At 36.7% G+C, this 18,813-nt stretch overlaps 3 protein-coding genes across 3 annotated transcripts; 2 read left to right on the top strand and 1 right to left on the bottom strand.

The window, feature by feature from the left end:
* The first annotated feature begins 182 nt into the window (after positions 1-182).
* Positions 183-8,101, top strand: LOC135684398 (uncharacterized). Its single transcript, XM_065199944.2, has 5 exons — positions 183-393; positions 1,762-1,870; positions 2,949-3,019; positions 4,783-4,863; positions 5,128-8,101. Exons 1-5 carry the CDS (start codon positions 252-254, stop codon positions 5,403-5,405), a joined length of 681 nt encoding a protein of 226 aa, XP_065056016.2. The 5' UTR covers positions 183-251; the 3' UTR covers positions 5,406-8,101.
* Positions 8,102-11,876: 3,775 nt separating this feature from the next.
* On the top strand, positions 11,877-13,391 carry LOC135684397 (leukocyte elastase inhibitor). The gene has a single exon (XM_065199943.2). It carries the CDS (start codon positions 12,000-12,002, stop codon positions 13,251-13,253), a length of 1,254 nt encoding a protein of 417 aa, XP_065056015.1. The 5' UTR covers positions 11,877-11,999; the 3' UTR covers positions 13,254-13,391.
* LOC135684400 (E3 ubiquitin-protein ligase PPP1R11) lies at positions 13,033-18,336 on the bottom strand. The gene is made up of 3 exons (XM_065199948.2): positions 18,178-18,336; positions 17,137-17,236; positions 13,033-16,425 (listed from the first exon to the last, which is right to left on the bottom strand). The coding sequence occupies exons 1-3, from the start codon at positions 18,250-18,252 to the stop codon at positions 16,274-16,276; spliced, it is 327 nt and encodes a 108-aa protein (XP_065056020.2). The 5' UTR covers positions 18,253-18,336; the 3' UTR covers positions 13,033-16,273.
* Between the last annotated feature and the right edge of the window lie 477 nt (positions 18,337-18,813).

Genomic DNA, 18,813 nt, shown 5'->3' with positions numbered 1-18,813 from the left:
TTTCTTAAACTCCATTTCCACAACTATTTTAAGAATCCCTCAGAAAATTTGGGGCCCCCAACTGGTTGTGGGCCCCTGGGCCCGGTGGTTAGTGCGGCCCTGACTCCCGCTGCCCCCGTGGCTCTGGCGCCCTTGGCGTGCAGCTTCCTCTTGTGGGTGCACGTGATTCAGCAACCATTACGCTTTGTCATGGTAACGGGATCATAATGGCTGTCAGCCAAGCACAGAGAGAGCTCTGAGCTTTTGAAATAATGGTGAATTTCGAAGACATACGTGTTCATGCTGATGTTCAAATTCAGCAAAAACAATTCATATGGAGCGGTAAGGTAGCATGGAAAGGAGATTTGCTCGGCAGAAAAGGAAATTGGGTCGGTGTTCGTCTCAAAGAAAAAGGTAGATAATGTTTTTGTTCGGTAGGCCTACCAGAAAAATACAAGTTTCTGATGGCCTATTGGTGAAATGGGTGACCTTGACACTAGAAACAGTTTGTCTAGCATCGCTAATTAAAAACATTATGTTTTAGTACTTTCTTTGTTCTTTTCATTTTGTAAACCGGCAGCCTATCGGTATATAAAACAGTGCTTAAATTTATTCTATGTGATTAATCAGCAAATAGGCAAAAAGTTTCTGATGGCCTAACTAGTTTCACTGATGGTTTACATTTACATTAAACTGGTGGTTTTGTTAGTATTGAAAATAAAAAGTTGGAGGTAAAGTTTCCTAGGTTATTTTTGCTGGTAACTTTTGGTTTATGTGGAAAACCACCCTACATCCTGATGTTTTGAGAAACACTTTTCTAATATTGTGAAATAACTTTCCCAAACAAATATCGATAGACTCTATGGTTTCTCTATGCTCCCTTCTTATGTCACCTTTTCGTTTGTAAGTTGGTGCTCTTTATACTGTATCCTGCTCCAAGACACACTTTTTCTTTCATGAGAGTATAGTATAAATCATATCTATTCTCTGAACTGCTCAAATGTCCATAATGAATAATGAACAATAGCCAGCCCGAAACTTTACATCTACATATACCAATTACTGTCTGCCTTCTATAAAAAAGGTTCTTACAGGGTGACAGGCCAGAGTGGAAGATCATCAATATGTTTTCTCAAAAGAGGGACAATTATAAACTGAGTGATTGGAACCCGGGCCAAGGCAAGCCATTAGTCTGCTCCAGGATTCTGGGTTCCCAAATATCACATGGTTTCTCGGCTGAAAGAATTGCACATAAGCTTCAATTTAACAAGAGTTGTACATACATTATTTACTTTCCACCTTGGCAGTCACAATTGAAAATTAATAAAATTTTATAAGCATATTAATAGTAATTTATGTTTCAGCAGCTGTTAATTTTTTTTAGAAATTTGGAAAATGAAATAAAATCCTTTTTTATCTAAATTTGTGACATATGTAGCAATTTCTTTACAGAAATAATTTATCTGAATATTCTAACTTTTTATAAACTTTAGTATAATCTACTCCTCTTAAAGTCACACCAACTGTTGCTTGAAAAGTTTGCCTGGAAAACAGCGTTTAACTTCATGCAGAGCTAAATTGAATAGTTTTGGATATTTGAGGTAAAGACAAGGGCACTGCTTGATAAGCTCAGCTTCTTAACACTTGTTAAGAGCTTTCTTTGGAAGACAGGCAGCAATAAATAGTTTTAATAAAAAATTATTACCTTTTTGCAGAAAGATATTAACTTTTTTAAAGATTTTTATCAACTATGGTTAATCCAGTGAATATTTGATCTTGTAGTTGGGAACAGTAATGGAAGTTTTAATGGAAAACAATGCTTCAAATGTCCACATGGCTATGGTGTGTTTGTGAAGGCATCAGAACTTAGATTTCCACCAACTAGAGGAAGGTTTGCACCAATTAGATTATGCCTGAAGTTCTTTATTTACTGTCACAAACCTCTGAAATACATTTTGTCAATCTAACTCTGTATATAATTAGCAACTATTCATTTTTATGTGTTAATAGCTGACTTTCCTAATAGTTTTGTCAAATCTCTGTATTGGAACAGGTAAAGGATATAGCTACTACCTGAGGTGGCATCATGGTTGCCGCCGAGGGAGGAGGACATTTTTGAATTTTGATGCTTCTAGTTCCCTGGAAAATACACTCTTTCAAGCACATCATACTAAAACAATCCTCTTAATCCTATTTAAAATTAATTTTTTGCAAACAAATGGAACAGCAGATAAAAATAACTGGTACAATTTTGCCATGGTCTTGAAACATACCATATGTGGTCAATTACTTCTAAAGCTAGGTAACAAGCAGCACTGGTTGTCAATTTAGATTCCTCTTTCCATCTTAGTATGCCTTTTGAATGCTAAAATAAATCTGGGGCTCATAGTGAATTGCAAGTGATGATTCTACCAAAGAAACTTTAGGGGAGATGGACACAAGACACAATTTAACCTAAAGAGGGCCTGGATTTTTAGATTCATTGCCAAGCCAACAACAAATCTTCAAATCATTAGTTTACCTTCATTCATGTCAAAGAATAACATTTTTAACCAATGGAGCAACTACCTTTGCTTGATCCTTTTTTGACTTAATGACATGAAGGTATCTGAAAATACTTAAAGCATTTCTTCCACCAAGCGGATTTTACCTGAAGTTTCCTATTTGTATACTATTAGGGGGGGGTGTGACACCCCCCACCCCCCAGTTGCAATGCCCCTGAATCAGAATATGTATTGCAGAAATAACATAAAAATGTGGCTTGTCAAACTATGATAACACCATAGAATTGGGTGTATAAGTATATAATACTGTGTGGTACTTGAGTAATTTACATTATAACCCTCTAATAATTTGCAAAACTGTATGTTAAAGACTGTGAAATATCACAAGATTCCTCGTCATAACAAGAAAAACTCACAGACCTAGATAATGTCCACATTATCACATCATCATATTATATTTTTTAGGTCTTCAAGTGCATATCGTACAGTTTCAAAAGAATCTTATGTTGATGATACACTTTTTGGAACCAAAACAGGTACAATCTGACATTTTGCTATTTGCATTTGCAGTGAGACATCCTGATTTTGAAGGCAAATTGACACAAAGATGGAAGGGACATTGCCACATTTTTAAATTTTTTTCGTATGATTTTCATTTTCAGTCAATCCTAAGTACAATTCTGCAACTAGTTTACTGCAACACCAATATCAAAAGGAAAATAAAACAAGAAGATAAGTTAATAAAGTAATGTACTTTGCTCAACTGTAAGATTGACCATTTAATGGGAGTTCACTAAAAACAAGGCAAACTAACCAAAAGAGTAGTAAATAAGTAACACCTCAACGCGACGAGAATAAACAACAACAAACACACAAATCAGTGATGGCTAAAATTTCGCCACGGCATGCGGGGCTTCATTAGGGCAAAAGTAAACGAACTAAAAATGTACAAATTTCAAAGAGGTAGTGGTGTCGGATTGGTTGATGTGGAATAGTGTGAATGCAGCTCAGCGGATAGGAATAGGTGATAGATGTGGAAGAGGGAAAGATGGCGAGTGCGAGAGTGATGATGGTGGTGGTTTGTCTGTTTTATATAGATTTGACTAAAACAGCAATAAGACGGTAGCCAGCACTATTTCTTATGTTTTCGATTTTTTCAAATCAGCTGCGCACAAGTCAAAATCATTTCAAGTTTTCTATAAGAACAAATTGGCTCCATCATATCATTTCCATCGTATCACTTCTCTACACGTTTAGAACTGTTGAAAGATCTCAAATTTATTTTAAATCGATGCTGCTAACTGAAATTGAGCGCTTCAGGTTATCACAATAAATCAAAAACTGTAGTTGGAGAGATGTAGACTACATCATGCAGTATAATAGAGTTTCTATCTTCTTTCTGTTTTCTAAAAAACAAATAAATTTCAATTTTGTCGGTCTTTGCCAAGTGGGTGGCAACTAGAAACGCCCGCAGCAAGGCTTTCTCTTCTACAATCCTTGCCAAAAATAACTGGAACGCCTTCCCATTGCAGCATGCAAATAAACAAAACAAGTCTAGAACTACCTTACCAAAATATCATTGCCGCTTCAAAAATTTCGACCCCCTACCCCCGTACAATGTTGATTTATTTTCTTAATACTTTCATACAGCTTTCAGTGAAGAATTTTTTACCTTCAGGATCAAAACAGCCCAATTGAACAACATTGTAATGGGGGGTGGGGGGATTTTTCAAAAGAAGCTTCAGCTTTGCGTAAGTGTTCCAGCAATTTTGGCAAGGATTGTAGCTTTAAACTCCCCAATAGCGCCTCTAAAAGCCCTTTCTTATGTCTCAGTGTTTTTAGTAACCCTTCCTGTCCCATTTCAAAAGATCAGCTCATTTTCCTATTATTTACATCCTATGAAGCTGCTTATTCGTCTCTTTTTGCTTGTGAAAAACGCAAATACAATGAAAAAGTAAGACTCCTCTGGCAAACTCTGGATAAAATTGGCCATTCTGAGGTCCAACCTCATCCATTATTTCAACCCTCTGTTCAATCAATGAAAACGTTCGACTCCAATTTCGATATTCTTTCGCTTCAAAAATGTTTTTAAAACCCACTTTTTATTAATTAGACGTTACCAGATTTAACTTTACAGATATTGGTTAGTTAGTTAGATATTAGGGAACCCCATATAAGGTTGTGGAAATGCCCCACATCATTCAGATAAAGCCAGTTCCGGCCTTATAAAAACAGTAGTAGTTTATTATACTGTCCTTTGTATTATCATCTTTTCATATCATCATTCTTTCTTTAAAAGCAACGAAAAATGATGATGAGATAAAAAGAACTGTTAAAGTACCGAAGATATATGCAAGATCAGCAAGTGACATTTTCAAAGGTATGTAGAAATTGTTAAACTCTGTCCTTTAATCACGTTTCCTTTTGATTAGGATCCATTGTGCGTTAGCAGTCGGAAGGTTTTTTAACTTCAAAAATGATTGAAAATGTTTGACTAAAATTCGTAGTTGGAAATATCATTATATTAGATTTTTCTTTTTCATGGCGAACATTTGAAGTAATAGCCTTGAGGGGATCTGTTGTGTGGAAAAGACAGTACAATTTACACTGTGGCTTCTGATGTATTTGCATTTGTTTCTTGTAGAAAAACTTGAGATGAACGAAAGAAAGTCATTCCATTTAGGCCATCCAATAGGGAGCAGGGTTATGCTTGGCAAATCATCAGGACCCTTCACTGCTCAGCCTAAAAACGCACGAGATAATTTGCTTTCTGCTAAAGAACTAAATGGTGCTTCCAAGAAGTCATTATCATCCTCTCTTGTCCTAATGCACACAAGAGATATAGCACAGCCGTTTCTTTCTGCCCCTTCTATTCCTTCAGCGAGAAGCAATCCTAGCATGAGACTGGGAGGCATTATCTAGTAATGATTTGTTTAGTCGCTTGCTGTAGGCAAATATTCTTACGTCTTCTGCACTGAGGTATCCAATATATCATCATTTTTCAAGTTAATTTACTTGGCTAAATTACATTAATAAATCATGACGTAGAAGAATTTTTATAAGAGTCATAAAGGAACTGAATAATGTCTAATTGATAAGGTAAATTGAAGTACCCACAAATTCTTTTTCGTGTAGTAAGAACCCATAATAAAGCCTAGTAGCAGGGGTGCCGTTCTAAAAAGTTAGGAAGAGGGGGTGTGCTGTAGCCAATCCAAAAGGCTACTCCCATGACCACAGCCTTACCACACCCAATATGGTTGCATTTGTGTTAAAGAATCTCCGATGTGTGTAGAGGTCATTCAAACTATTCGATGGTACAAACAAACTGATAAGAAGAAATTACTCATTTATGAGGATTCTATAGTATAATTAAGGGTTGCCAATAGAATTCGTCCAACCAAATATGAACTCACTTGTTAATGGGGGCTGAGTCCCCCCCCCCCCCCCCCCCCCCCGAAATTTCTCAGAATTTTAACAAGGGAGCTGAGACCCCTACGCGGCACCACTGCCTAGTAACTTTTTAGGATAATAGAAAAAGTGTAGTTGAGGAAAGCAAAAAACAACTCCTAGAATTATGTTACTGCTTGCCATTATATTACACAGGATTCTAATTCTATGCTCTTTAGTGTAGTTTTAATAATCTTAAAACAGGTGATCCACAAATTACCTCAAGAAACAAAGGTCGATGTTGAGTACTCCAGTTTCTTAATGTTCTGGAAATTTCAATACTCATTGTTTCTTAAGAGTTTCTTAATTATGATGTCATGAATTTAATATTTGGGGTTCCTTATTAATTGTTCATGCTAGGAAGCCTTTTTCGCAAAAGTTACATTTGATTTTAAAGTTTTTCTCTTCTTCTGTTTTACTCGACGACACTGGTAGCCATTGCCCTCGGTGAAGAACGTGTTTTGAGAAACCAAGCGAAATTAGCGTTTTTTGTTTCTTTTCTGTCATACTTTCACTTTATGGAAGCACACTAAGAGACGTACAGGGGCGAAACTACCGGGGGGGGTGTGGGGGGTGTGACACCCCCCCAATCCAAAAAATAGTCGATTTCGCAGGGCAATCGAAGATTTCGCAGGGCGCCAAGAAAAGCTTTATTGCCACGCAGAAATGCCACCTCTGAAGTTCGTAAAGAGCCGTTTAGGAATTTTGAAATGGAAATATCGTATTTGTTATGAACCTCCCTTCCTGACATTGCATTTTAGAGAACGGAACAGGTATGTAAGGAAAAGCTCCGTTATTTGCAAAGCGAAAGCATTTCTTACCGAAAGTCATAGCCAATGGTACCCTGGGTACCAGAGCCGCAAAAATTAAAATTAAAAAATTATGAGAGTGAGAGCTTCTCTCTTTGGTCAAGATAGGAATTTTTTATCATTTTTTCTATTATCTTTTAACAGTGCATGAACTTAAAAACATAATAAATCGTTAAAATACCGATTTTGTTTCATCTAATTGCTAACTTTTTCACGTATATTTTTATTATTTTTCTTTTATTTGCATTAATTCAGTAAATCATTTTCTGTATCATTGCAATGTTTTAATTTTGGATGGCCTTCTTGATACAAGAAACTGCACATTTCTGTTCAGGAAAAAAAATTCTCCCAATCAAAACAACATCTTCCTCTGTCATTCACAACTACGTGCAATCTGAAACGAACGGTTGCCGTTTCTTTCCTTCCCCAACGTCTAACACTAGAGTTTTAGCATGACATCCCCCTCCCGTTTTTTCCCAATTAACAATAATATTTTCAATAAACAATCAATTCTTTTAGCACAATAGTATTTTGCTAAATTTTTGTCTGAAAGATGCTTTTTAGCCCTTTTTACAAGGTATAATTTCAAAAAATTTCTTCACGTCGGACCCAACCATGGTGGGTCCTCCTACCTCACTAAAATCGACTCTTAGCCCCACTGGGTTAAATTTCGTTGCGCTGTCTACATCATGTACCCACTTCCCCCCACCACCCAATTAGCTGTTTATTAGCTTAATTTTGCAAACCAACATTAAATGAAGTGAATATAAAAAAACAATTTACGCTCGCGTAGAGAAATAGAAATTTCATAGACAATGAAGTTTCAAGTTTGTTTTTTTTGCTTAGAAGTTTGTCCTTGGTAAAGACCAGTGTACACTGGTAAAGTTTTCACTAGTAACCTATAGACAAACCGTTGCTACGAGGTCGGCAGGGCACCACTCAGTTTTGCAGGGCAGAAACCCTTTTCACCCCCCCAAAACTATTGGCCAAGTTACGCCCCTGGAGACGTAGGAGAGTTAACATTTCCAACAAAAACTTTTTTGTTGTTGAGGGGTTTCCACAACAATTTGGACTTGTCGATGTTTCTTCTGTTATGAAATTATGCTATGTTATGAAATATTCGTGACTTCTTTTAATCACGTCAAGAGATTCGCTTCCGTTCTGATGCTGTATTATGATGTGGGAGGTATATTTTTATCCCGTGTGTCTTTAGTTCTAGGCCAACAGGGCAATCGTGTTCTTGGATTTTACAAAATTTCGTTGTCCTCAGTTTTATTGCGATTTAATAGTTTCTTAATTTTTTTCCTTCGAGTATTCAAGTTGCTTAATTTTATTCTGATTGTCCAGTGCTCGTTTCTTGTAGCCAGTTTCTTATAAAAAAAATGAGCGTTCTACTCCTTAGAACCGCTACTCGCAGCAAAGTCAGCGGAAATTAATGTAAAATTAACATTTATCGCTCCTACCTGACAAAGAAAAAACAATTTCCGAATTTTTTCCTTTAATAATAGAACTATAGTTTGTGGCAATTACCCCCATCCGATTTGTTCAAAACATAGTCCATATACAAAGGCTCAACCCCTGTACACCTGGTATAAAAAACACTGAAAAGAGGCATAAGGATGTGGTAGGGATGACTCTTCCACTCCTTGCTAAGCTATGATAAAAAATGCGAAAACGTTAGTTAAGTAATTATGCACAGACCTGTGAAAATCTATTACAAATTTCAATCAAAATAAATGACTTAGAAATAAAGGTCAATATTTTCAAACTGTATTGCAGTATTTACATTCCAAGCGATGAGACATCCTATATAGTTAATCCTGGAATAATGAGAATCCAAAGAATGTTCCTTTGACTTCGATTTGAAAATTGGTTTAGTCAAAGGGTGGTTAAACTAATACTCAAACATGAAATAATAATCCTTTTTTCAATTAAAATCAATTTGCAAGTTATCTTTCCACAAGATCTAGATGCGCAACTTATGAAGTACTACCACAACCTTAAAAATATCAGTGTACTTTTGTGAATGTATGAATAGTGGTAAGCCGCTATTGTCTATCGTATTGAAATGTTTACAAAATATTTCCTAGTGAGATAGCAACTGTTTATCAAACTTTTTGTATCAGTTGAGCTCCGCATGCAATTGCTTAAAGTTGTTTGCGTTTCGTTTGTTTTTTTCCTTTCCCCCCTCTACTCGCACCATTCCTGACGTTGGAATCTAGGATCGACATCCTATGGACCATAGTAAATTTGAATTTCACTCTTTTCCATTAGAAGCGTTTCATTTCATAAAAAGGGGTATTCATACCAAAAGTGTTCTTAAAAGTTTAGTTGCATCGACTATTCTGTAGAATTCCAAAGAAATATTGGTTTCCAAGATAAAAGGTCTTGCTTATCTAACTTTTCGTTTCTCGTGTCTTGTGATTGGTATTTGTTTGATAGTAAAAGAGGCCCATGGACAATAACAACTTGGAATCGTGTCCCTCGATCTTGATGGTATAAAATCCCTACCAAGGCATTCATAAAATCCCCAAAATTTAGGCAGAAAACTTGTTGCTAGGTATGAGTGGAATTCAGGCACGATTTAAGTTTGATTACGCAGCCTTTTTTATTCAGGGGCAACTTTACGATTCATACTTTGTTGAATCAAAGCTTCGTTTCATAATTTCTTCAAACAATTTTTTTACGGTACAGAATTTGAAAATTGCTTTGAAAAAAGCAAACATTTTACGACATACTAAAATATTTTTCGTCTGACACTCCTCAGAGCATAAAACGTCAGAATAAGGTTCCGAAAGAACACGATGGAAAATATAGATTCTAACATTGAGTGCACTGTGTTACTTGCACTGTACTGCCCAGACCTCATTACAGTATTGACAAAAAGAGGTGGAAGGTAAGCAAGGAGGAAAGAGGGCTTCACCTACATTGAAATATCATCAGATCCTTCCATGCATTTGGTTGCCATTAAGTCATTTTAAAATGATTGTCCCATTCATGAAATAAGAGAAATGAAAGGTATAATTGTAAAACATTTTTGGCGGTACAAAATTTAAAACTAGTTTTGAAAAAAGCAAACATTCTAAGATTTTCGTCTGAAGAGTCAAAAAGGTCAGAAAAATGATGAAAAATTCTAAGCTAGGGATTATATATACACAATTGCGGGTCGAAACACGGGCAGATAATGACCACTGAATTATAACACATACTTGGTCCGTGTTTTATGCACGTAAAATAAGATCATAAACTTGAGAGAAGAACTTCACAATATAAAGTTTCACAAAGACTTCCTTTAGCGGAAACCTCCTTAGAAATTCGTTGGGTGGGGTGATTTGTGATATCCGAAAAGAGTATCATCTTGTTCTGATATTTCTCTCCAATCGGACAAGTCACGCATTCATTGCCATGAGTAATGATAATACACAACATGGTATTTTCTCAAAGTGGTACTCCCCTCCATTTCCGTCTGGTCAAATACATCCGTGTCTGACCAAGATAGTGCCTGGGCCTGGCTTGCTTCTTTTGATGACACAACAAACAGATGATTCTTTTGTGAATTTGAGCTTTGACAAATGTATTTCAATTTTTAACAAAAAATTTTAGCTTACGCATTAGGAACTGGGCAAAGTTAGATATTTTGTGACGTCATCATCGAAAGTTTAACGGTCCATATCTCTTGAAATATAAACGTCACAGGGTTAGTGTTTTATAGATCTCTTCTGGTGCTTTTCCAATGGTTGCCTCAGACTTAAAAAAATGACTTCCAGTTTTTTCTGACCGTGAAATGAAATTTTGCCTTGTCAAGTGACCGGAAGTAAAATTTGAAATAGTACCTGGCAGATTTGAATTCTCTGGCATTCTGGCATCATGAAACAGATTAGAGAACCTTAACAACACCTGCGGTTAGTTGGTTACGGTTATTTCCTTGTCTAACATTGATGCACGAAATATCAGCTAAGGTACAAGGAACTTAGCAAAACGAACGAGTGAGGAAAATTGTCCATTTTCATTTAGTTGTTCTTGGTATAATCTTACTGCTATTCCAACCAATCTCAAACGAGGCTCTAAAATGCCATGCCCCGATCTTTTCACCCATCTATTCGCCTCTTTTTCTACTTAGTCATATCATAGTGATATCTTTCAAAAAAGTTAAGATGAAATTGTTTTGAATTCATAATTTTCACTCACAAGTGAATGGTGTCGAACAAAAAAATTTATTTGGATTGTGCATTACATTTTTCAGCTAAGAAACCAGATAATTTGGGACTAGGGCGGTCTTAATGTTGTATTTCTTTAAGCATTCAATATTTGTGACCCATTCGTATCAATCAGCATATTTATTGAACTTTCATATGTTTCTTTGCAGAATTTTGGACAAACTAACAAAAAATATCATGCTAATTTTCATTTGCCATTTATCTCCATTGCTCCTAAGAAAATATTTTTTCTTGTCGTTGAATTCAAGCTGCCATAACAACCAAAAATTGTTTCTAAAAAATACTAGGTCTCATATCTAAGTATAAACATCTTTTTTGACCCATAATTTTGCATACTAATTTTTAAGTTGTACTGAAGAACTTTGGTTTTGAATCTATCCCTCCCCTCCCCCCCCCCACCTTAAACATGGCCTTTCTTAATAACCACATATGTAGTTATTAAGATCACTAGATAACAGTTTTGCATGAAATTTTTGGGTGGTTAACTCATAAAATCTATTCTGTTTGCTGACAGGAGGGACATTTTCCAAATCGCATTGCCTTTATTATCTAACTTTCAATCGATGCTGGACATGTTCTTACAATTTTATTGTTATAGTTGCAAATCGAGCCTCCGTAGTTTTATAGAAGTGTGTTCTTATTAAGATTAAAGAGCGTACATCTCCCATAAATGCAAAACACTCTATTTCTTAATTTCGTGATCATCGAGGGGCAAATCACTTGATGAAAATCTCGTACACCTTTGGTGGAAATCCAATTGTTTTATCTGATGATCCCTGGAAATACTTTTGTTTTTGGGAAAATCTCGTACGCTATTTGCAACAGTGAACTGCCCCTCGGTGATCATGGTCCTCGTTTCCTGACTCCAGATTCTATTCCGCTTAATACATTCAGTTCTCGACTCCTTGGTTTTGACGCAGAATAGTCTCAGCATGACATGCACAGTGACGCTGTTCGCAAAGCAGTTTAAAAGAGCTATGTAAAAACATAAACAGCAAGTCGTAAGGACTTCTTAGTGAAGTGAAGGTAGCACCGATTCGAAGATGGCTGTTTCAAGAAAATTATTGCTTCTAGTTTTCTTTTTTATCTCTTTTACTCATGGGCACAGAGATCTACCGAATATTTTAAAGGAAATATCTCAAGCTTCAAACACATTCGGCGTTAACCTACATCGAACGAAAACTCGCATTTCTGGTGGAGAAACAAACACATTGTTTTCACCTCTCAGCATTTTTACAGCCTTTGCAATGCTTAATGTTGGGGCACGAGGAGAGACGGCATACCAACTGCACAATGTCTTGAACTGGGGTGTCATTGCCCATCCAAATGACGATATCAAGCCGGATGACAAAATACGAAAGTTCCTGACGTCCGCCTTTGACAAGTACTCTAGTGATGTCAAATTAGCAAATAGCCTTTGGGTTCAGAAATACTTCTGTTTTTCAGTTTGTAAACAGTACGCAAAAATTTTGCAAAGGAGCTATTTTTCTGATATCAGAGCGGTCAATTTTATGGGCACGCCAGAAATTGCCAGAGAGGAAATCAATAGCTGGGTTTCTCAAAGAACGGATGGTAAGATCAAAGAATTGATGGAAAGTGGTTCAATAACACCAATGACAAGATTAGTGTTAACTAATGCAATTTATTTCAAGAGCAACTGGAAGTATCGCTTTGACCAATTGCAGACAGCCAAGAAACGTTTTTCCGTGTCAAGAGGCAAAGTGGTAGATGTTGACATGATGCAGACGGAAACCAAATTGATGTACACAGAAGATGCTGAAAACCAAGTGGTGGAGCTTCCATACAATGATGCGAACATATCGATGGTTATTGTGTTGCCTCAAGATAAGTACGGCATAAAAAAGCTGGAGAGCAGTTTTACAGACAAGATGCTGAAGAGGTATCTCGCCAAACTAAGCAACAAGACGGTAACGTTGTGGCTTCCGAAATTCAAAATTGAGAGTGATATTCATTTAAAGGATTATTTAAGCTTGATGGGGGCCCGAGACGTGTTTGACCCAATAAACGCCGATCTAAGAGGTATAACAGGGTTCAAAGGCTTTTTCGTTACCCACGCCATACACAAAGCATTTGTTGAAGTGAATGAAGAAGGTACTGAAGCAGCAGCAGCCACGGGAATTACCGCGGGCTTTCGCAGCATCAATCCGGATGAAGTCAATTTCATCGCCAATCACCCATTTATATTTACCATTATCCACCGCCCAAGCGCGACAATCTTGTTCCATGGCGAAATTGTTGACCCAACAGTTCGGGTAACCTCAACACACTTGAAATGACATAATAAACACTTCTTTTTAGCAATGCCCTAACAACACTGTTATCCACAATTTCTTTATATAGGACGTCGATTTTATGTTTTTGAAACATGTTTAGGCATAATATTCTTGCTGTTATTAAATAGAAGTGTTTGTAGGCTCGACACCTGTTTTCTTGAGGTTTTAAAACCTCGTAAAATAGCACAGGCACCGCGCAGTCATTGGGCTAGCAAGGGCCATAGCCCCCCCCGCCCCTACGTTTTTGCAGTAATAGATTATTAAATTTTTAGAATTTTTTTTAACGCAACTTTCGGAAGTTTACTCTAACGGTTCTTTAGAAGTAGCAGTTCATCTTGGCTGGGAACCCTTTTTTGTTCATTTTCATGGTGTCTTATATTTTTATAGTAGCTGATATATTCTCTGAATCGGACTGTTTATAAGAAAATGTGTGAAAAGAAGCTAAGTATTTTCTAGAAGGGGCGTTTCCGGACCCCAAAAATTCTCGGTCACACCCTTTACAACCAACCCACTTTTGGAATGGTGCGCGGTGCTTGAAATAGCATATTGTTATAATATAAGGGCTTAAATTCTGCTGCTAGATGTGGCAGCAAAATAGCGGTAAGGTTAGGAGGTGAAGCGTAGACCGTCATCTAAATGTGGTTGAATGTGATCATTTAAGATTTGGTTTCACGCAGCATTACTGTACCCAGACCCGACAACCGTGAAAGTGCCCGAACTTAGAATTTTTTTTATTTTTAAGGGAAACATTGGAGATTTGAACAAAAATTTAGGGAACTTGAAAGTTGCAAAAGTGGATCAAACTGGACTTTGGGGCAAGGGCATCGCAGTTAAATTGGCCGTTTAATGCAAAACATTCACCAAAACGGCTGGTGATGGGTTCGAGCATAACCCCGAATGTTTGTTTCTTTGCTGTGGCTTTTCCATTGCACAGTTATTGGTTTTTAAGTAATTAATCAGGCGCGAATCTAGCCAAAATTTTGACCGGTTTCGGGGTGCTTTACCCCGTTATAGCCCTGTGTGTTATAGAGTTTTCAAGTGTGACATAACAAAAAACTATTTTGAGAATTTTCGAATTTTGACCACATGAAATAAAATACTCCATAAAACCATAAAATACTCCCATATACGCAAAATCAGTTTAATTTGTCAAAAATCGGGTGAGCTATGGCCAAATAGAATTTTGCATCACTTAACAACTCTATTGGTCCACAAATATTGCTTGAAGTTCAGCATGGCCTTTGATCCCCTTCTTGCAACTTCAATTCTAATTTTTATGAATTTTTCCGAGAAAGAAAGTCTAGTCCCTCAAAGCAGGCACCGCGGAGCGTTGAGAAAAGTGGGGGGCCTAGAAAAAGTGGGGGGCCTAAAACCATATAAAAAGAGGCTTAACTGGTAGTTTATTACTTAATATTTGGCTAAAGCCCCCCGAGCCCTCTACAGCCCCCCTGCTCCGCGATGCCTGCAATACGAAACCTCACTTGCATCCGTATTTCATTTTGTTTGATTTTGTATCGTTATCGAATATGCTTTTTAGTCACCGGTTTTTCGCATAGAAAGCATACTCGAAACTGTCATTTAGAATGGCTGCTGATTACCTCGATTTTGAATTCTTCGGATACTCTGGGATAAAAGATGAATTAGGAAGCTGAGAACTCTGTCAGAATTTTGTGGGGGTTCAATTCATAATGTAAACAGAAGAACTGTAGTAAGTCAGGGAGAAATGCAGCAATTGTTGCAATTGAAATTTTAGATCAAAAATTCAAGATTTACGGGGAAATATAGCTCTTAATAGTAGCGGATAGTAGCTTGACCGGTTTTTTGGAACCAGTGTAATCTCGGAACAGGTCTAGACAGGAGCTTTATCTTTGGTCCATTTCTGAGAAACTTTCATTTGTTAAGCCTAAAGAAAATATTCTAGACGATGACAATAAAAAGACAATAAAAAATTGCTACTGTATTATGCACTACGGATGTAATGATGCCAACCCGGCAAGCTGTTTGATGCTTTTCAGAAACAATTTAAAGATGTATATTCAATAGTTACAATAAAAATCGAGAGTTGACAGGATTGTAGAGAGCCAAAAGGCTGGTCTCCACTTTGTCAAATTTGGTGGCACAACCCGTATGTTCGGCCCCTCGCGGGATTGATTTCCACTTCTGAGACACGGGATAGATATTCTATCGTGTCTGCGATTTGGTCGTGCGATCGCCTGACTTGGAGTCATTGTACAGTGTAAGCTAAAAATCTTATGTTTTTCCACATGCAATGTGCTTTTAATATGTTTGTTTTAAACAATAAGGATATTTTCAAACATGCCACATTCAAATTTACCAGAGTGTGCTGGCTAACCGGCAAGTTTTATCTGTATATTCTGGCAAAATGTTGAAATTTGTAGCTGAAAGGCGTTCCACATTGTTATTTTGAAAAAAATTTCTACATAGATTGAAGTTTTCATGGGTGGTTCCTTCAGTGATTCTTGTGAAACTGTACTGTTTTTCATTATGTAGTGTTTATACAGAGTCAATTGTTTTTGGTAATTGCATTTTCATTCTGTATTCGTTTTATTGAAAAAAATGAAAAATGGTGGCAAAAATTAAAGGGTTCTTATGGTTTAATTGCCATGTTATATACAAACTTATGGTTTAATATGCAAAATCCTAGGGCAGGACAACTCAGTAGCTTGACAGCTATGTTGGTAAATGTTTTTCTTGACAACAATATCAAAATTGAGCTCATAACTGTGACACCCTAGACCACAGGGCCCTGAGGCAACATGCAACCTGTTTCTGCACTTATCACAGATTGGCCATCGAAAATGCTCAATTTGATGCATACATTTGATCTATTCATCACATCCTTACTTTCTCAACTAGTAGAACACAACCAGATTTCAAAGAAAGATGATTGTCCATCGTTTGGAAGTTAATTTTTTATAAATAAAGTTATATACATTGCAGAATTATATTCAAAATCATGTATTGTATTTACAAATACCAAAATGTACATATGTTAATTTCAGTTACCCACAGTTGCAATCCTCATGATTATGTCCATAACTCTTTGATTTTTTATGATAATCTTTGGGGCCTTTGCATTTATCTTCATTGTCTGACTCCTCAGATTCTGAAGATGATTCACCAAAAACTTTCGGTCTTTCATATATACAACAGCCTAAAATGAAGTGAAGTTTGACAGATGTGCAAAGAGTTTCAGAAAATTAAATAATGGAAGTAGGTTGTTTGAAAGGTTACTTAAAGTGAACAATTTAAGTTAAATGTTGAAATCTTAAAATGCTTTATGTTTTGATAAAAATAAATCTTAATATTAATATATAATATAAATAAAATTGTGTTGCTTTGATTCCATCAGCAGTGGTTTTAGGGACTCTTGGGCCTGGCTTCAAAAACATCTGTGGGGCTTGGGGGTCAAAACAGTCTGTGGGGGCCTTGTTCTTTACAATCTTTTAGTTTTGTTCTTTGGTTTGGGGCCTATTTCAGCTACCAAAGTGTGGGGCTTGGGACCCCGGCTCCCTTAAACCATCACTAGATTTCATGCAGGCTGCCTTTTGAGTCGCTTAGCTTTGTTTACAAAAACGTCAACTAATAAAATATATTTTATCATAAATAAAAGGCCCACAAAATATTTTTCCATATCTTACACACATGTTTTTTTCTGGTTGATTTTGTAGGACTCTTGCTGTTCTCTTTGGAATTGTCTAGTATTTGGGATCCAAAAATATACCAGCTTTTCAAGAACAAAAATGCACTCTGGCAAGTGGCTTACCAAGATTTTGTATCAAGAAAAGGAATTGAAGTTTTTAAATTATAATTCAATCCACCTTGAATCAGAATTCTTCTTAATCAACAGCTGAAATGAACTCACATTTTGATGATTTTTTGCCAGCATTCTCATTATCAACTGTTCCTTGTTTCCACTGAACCTTTTTGTCATTTTTTGGCTTTTGCAAATGCAAAACCAGTGCCTAAATTGGTAAAGCAATAAAAGTTTATGTTCTTGTTTGCTAAAGACAAATGTCATAACTGGCTATAGGGCTCTTCCAGTTGGAACTGTCTAAACGATCAACTTAGAGTTTAAGCTGTGATGCATTACGTGGCATGAGTAAGTAGACTAATTGGAGTGATCTAATACTTACAAAGAGGCCCTGTTTTGAAGCACTAAATTCAAGTTCGATTTATAGAACTTGGCAACTCCACCTTTAAATTTGTGGTGTGGGCCCCTGCATAGACAGACATGTAATCTTGCATGATTTGGGTTCAAAAACAATTTCAGTGTAATTGCAGATACTTTTGGATCTGATCCCATTCAGACAGGGTGCATATTATATACTGTATATCAACAGACACAAGAAATGTGCACATAATTAATAATGAGGTATTGTCAAATTTAAGCATGCTATAAAAGTTTTACTTTTATAGTAAAATACTCCCTTATCTTTAGCAAAAAAAAGTTGGATGACGACAAAAAGTCACCGTGTCAAATTTCTGGATCCCCACTACTCACTCTCACTTCCCAATTCCACAAATATTAGGTTATATTGTATCTAATTAAAATGAAAAAATCCAGAACGGAGAAACTTTCCTGTTCAAACTTCTGGCCAAAATTTGCGACATTTAGTCCACAGCTACGAAACTTATTTAGGTACAAACTTATCTTGATGAATAATTATTTTTTTTTAACCAACTCTAGGTTACAGAAAAATATTCACAGCAGCGCCACCATATTAATTCTGCGTGCTTCGTGTAATGGGTTACCTGTGGCAATGGGTAGGTACCTAGGCCATTACTGTACGTGTTTACCGTTTGCATCACAGGATGAAGGAAAGAGACTTCATCTTGTTCTGTTATTTCATTCTAATAATAAATGACTCCAAACTTTGTCCTGAGAAAAGTTATTGGCTTATACCTGTTCTTGTGAAAGCGGTGGTTCGATTGTCTGTGTTTCTGAACCAGAACTCCCAACGACTGCAGCGCTCGCCATTGCTAATTTTGGACTGTGTTTTGGATTCTGTTCTTGTGAAGCTACACATTTAATGCCGAGAAAGTTCGAAGTTTGTCTCCTCCGCAGGAAGCAGGAAAATGCAGGAGGTAATGGCGAGGTCAAAATAAAATGATCCAGTAGAAATTCTAGAAAGGTACAATGCATTTTATAGTTGATATTAAAGTTACTGTGTTTATCAGTTTACCATTGCATCTTTTTCCTGGTTGATTGTCATTTTTGAAGCTCGAATCACTGGGAGGGAGGGTGATAATTGAATGGGCGGAGGCCTTTTTCATAATTTTCTTGATCTGGGGGCTCATTATAAAACGCTATTGAGGGAGAACAAATTCAAAATAGGCAATTTGACCACCCCCCCTAAACAATTAAGCGCAGTAGAGTAAAAGTTAAAGTAGCAAAATTTCAAAGAGACTGCACCGGGGGTGCGGTGCAATATCAAGGGAGAGAGGGGGGATTGCGCAAAATGTTGTGAAAAACATAGATTTGCTAGTTTTTGGGATTAACGTTATCGGCAAAGCCATTCCCCAGCCCCATACCACCGCA

The sequence above is a fragment of the Rhopilema esculentum genome, chromosome 21, assembly GCF_057945365.1.
Source record: "Rhopilema esculentum isolate cy_ngs chromosome 21, ASM5794536v1, whole genome shotgun sequence".
Lineage (NCBI taxonomy): Eukaryota > Metazoa > Cnidaria > Scyphozoa > Rhizostomeae > Rhizostomatidae > Rhopilema > Rhopilema esculentum.
Note: the sequence above shows the minus strand (reverse complement) of the source record. Positions and strands in the feature narration are given on the sequence as shown.